The 2,666-nt window shown below is 62.1% G+C and overlaps 1 protein-coding gene across 1 annotated transcript in view; it reads left to right on the top strand.

Annotated features, from left to right (window-relative positions):
• Window positions 1–2,641, top strand: part of LOC108803768 (protein spinster homolog 1-like) — a gene marked incomplete at its 3' end in the record, with an annotated part of 11,146 nt that extends 8,505 nt beyond the window's left edge. Inside the window, exons 5-6 of the mRNA XM_018575575.1 lie at window positions 2,310–2,379; window positions 2,499–2,641. Coding sequence (XP_018431077.1) covers window positions 2,310–2,379; window positions 2,499–2,641 — 213 coding nt within the window. The remainder of the gene's footprint in view (window positions 1–2,309; window positions 2,380–2,498) is intronic.
• Window positions 2,642–2,666: the final 25 nt, after the last annotated feature.

Here is a 2,666-nt window from a genome sequence, read left to right as displayed (position 1 = left end):
ATGGGAGCGTCTTCAATCGTCTCCAGCCATGGAAGTCTATGGGGCTGTAATGCTCGGGTACGGCCAGGACTTGCACCCCTGCATGTAAACAGTGTAACGGCGGCCATCAATTCAAGGTATTTCTGTATCTTAGGGGAGGGGTCAGGTTAGGTCAGGGGGCCAAACCAATAAGTGCACTCATCACATGTCGTGACTGCATTAGTTTTCTTTTTTTCTCCTCATGATCCTGCCAGTAGCACACTTCCTGTCCTAGGGTGACAACGCTCTCTCACTGTACTGTATCTATGGAAGATCAGTGTTGTCCCCCCCAAGGTAGGAAGTGTTAGGACGGCAGAGCACCCCCAAGACGGGAAGTGTTAGGACGGCAGAGCACCCCCAAGACGGGAAGTGTTAGGACGACAGAGCACCCCAAAGACGGGAAGTGTTAGGACGGCAGAGCACCCCCAAGACGCGAAGTGTTAGGACGGCAGAGCACCCCCAAGACGCGAAGTGTTAGGACGGCAGAGCCCCCCCTAGACGGGAGCTGTTAGGACGGCAGAGCCCCCCCTAGACGGGAGCTGTTAGGACGGCAGAGCCCCCCCTAGACGGGAGCTGTTAGGACGGCAGAGCCCCCCCTAGACGGGAGCTGTTAGGACGGCAGAGCCCCCCCTAGACGGGAGCTGTTAGGACGGCAGAGCCCCCCCTAGACGGGAGCTGTTAGGACGGCAGAGCCCCCCCTAGACGGGAGCTGTTAGGACGGCAGAGCCCCCCCTAGACGGGAGCTGTTAGGACGGCAGAGCCCCCCCTAGACGGGAGCTGTTAGGACGGCAGAGCCCCCCCTAGACGGGAACTGTTAGGACGGCAGAGCCCCACCTAGACGGGAGCTGTTAGGACGGCAGAGCCCCCCCTAGACGGGAGCTGTTAGGACGGCAGAGCCCCCCCTAGACGGGAGCTGTTAGGACGGCAGAGCCCCCCCTAGACGGGAGCTGTTAGGACGGCAGAGCCCCCCCTAGACGGGAGCTGTTAGGACGGCAGAGCCCCCCCTAGACGGGAGCTGTTAGGACGGCAGAGCCCCCCCTAGACGGGAGCTGTTAGGACGGCAGAGCCCCCCCTAGACGGGAGCTGTTAGGACGGCAGAGCCCCCCCTAGACGGGAGCTGTTAGGACGGCAGAGCCCCCCCTAGACGGGAGCTGTTAGGACGGCAGAGCCCCCCCTAGACGGGAGCTGTTAGGACGGCAGAGCCCCCCCTAGACGGGAGCTGTTAGGACGGCAGAGCCCCCCCTAGACGGGAGCTGTTAGGACGGCAGAGCCCCCCCTAGACGGGAGCTGTTAGGACGGCAGAGCCCCCCCTAGACGGGAGCTGTTAGGACGGCAGAGCCCCCCCTAGACGGGAGCTGTTAGGACGGCAGAGCCCCCCCTAGACGGGAGCTGTTAGGACGGCAGAGCCCCCCCTAGACGGGAGCTGTTAGGACGGCAGAGCCCCCCCTAGACGGGAGCTGTTAGGACGGCAGAGCCCCCCCTAGACGGGAGCTGTTAGGACGGCAGAGCCCCCCCTAGACGGGAGCTGTTAGGACGGCAGAGCCCCCCCTAGACGGGAGCTGTTAGGACGGCAGAGCCCCCCCTAGACGGGAGCTGTTAGGACGGCAGAGCCCCCCCTAGACGGGAGCTGTTAGGACGGCAGAGCCCCCCCTAGACGGGAGCTGTTAGGACGGCAGAGCCCCCCCTAGACGGGAGCTGTTAGGACGGCAGAGCCCCCCCTAGACGGGAGCTGTTAGGACGGCAGAGCCCCCCCTAGACGGGAGCTGTTAGGACGGCAGAGCCCCCCCTAGACGGGAGCTGTTAGGACGGCAGAGCCCCCCCTAGACGGGAGCTGTTAGGACGGCAGAGCCCCCCCTAGACGGGAGCTGTTAGGACGGCAGAGCCCCCCCTAGACGGGAGCTGTTAGGACGGCAGAGCCCCCCCTAGACGGGAGCTGTTAGGACGGCAGAGCCCCCCCTAGACGGGAGCTGTTAGGACGGCAGAGCCCCCCCTAGACGGGAGCTGTTAGGACGGCAGAGCCCCCCCTAGACGGGAGCTGTTAGGACGGCAGAGCCCCCCCTAGACGGGAGCTGTTAGGACGGCAGAGCCCCCCCTAGACGGGAGCTGTTTATGGCCGAGCGCCCCCCAGACGGGAAGTGTTAGGACGGCCGAGCCCCCCCTAGACGGGAAGTGTTAGGACTGCAGAGGACCCCCAAGACGGACCGAATAAGAGTGAATTTTTCGGGTTTACATACCCTCTGATTGTATTCGGTGTTTTGGATGTTTTATGACATGCTTTCTTTTTGGCACAGCGGCCTCGGCTACATTGCGGGGTCACAGGTGACAAGCGCAGCGGGAGGAGACTGGCACTGGGCGCTACGGGTGAGTGGATAGGCGGATCTTGGGGAGGTTTCTGAGGTCAAAGTTCAGCATGAAGGTTTATTATTAGATTTATGTGCCTCGGTCAGCAGATTATGACTGTTGTACCGTCTCTCTTGCAGGTAACCCCGGGACTCGGCCTGATAGCGGTCCTGATGCTGATCTTCTTTGTGAAGGAGCCTCCTAGGGGCGCAGTGGAGAGGAAATCTGACCTATCTCTCACCCACACTTCATGGGCGGCCGATGTCAAGGAGCTGCTGAAAATGTGAGTGTTCCCTTGTTGCAGATTT

Source organism: Nanorana parkeri, unplaced genomic scaffold (genome assembly GCF_000935625.1).
Source record: "Nanorana parkeri isolate BGI_ZX_2015 unplaced genomic scaffold, ASM93562v1 scaffold4177, whole genome shotgun sequence".
NCBI lineage: Eukaryota > Metazoa > Chordata > Amphibia > Anura > Dicroglossidae > Nanorana > Nanorana parkeri.
The sequence above is the reverse complement of the archived record's forward strand: the minus strand, read 5'-3'. Positions and strand labels throughout refer to the sequence as shown.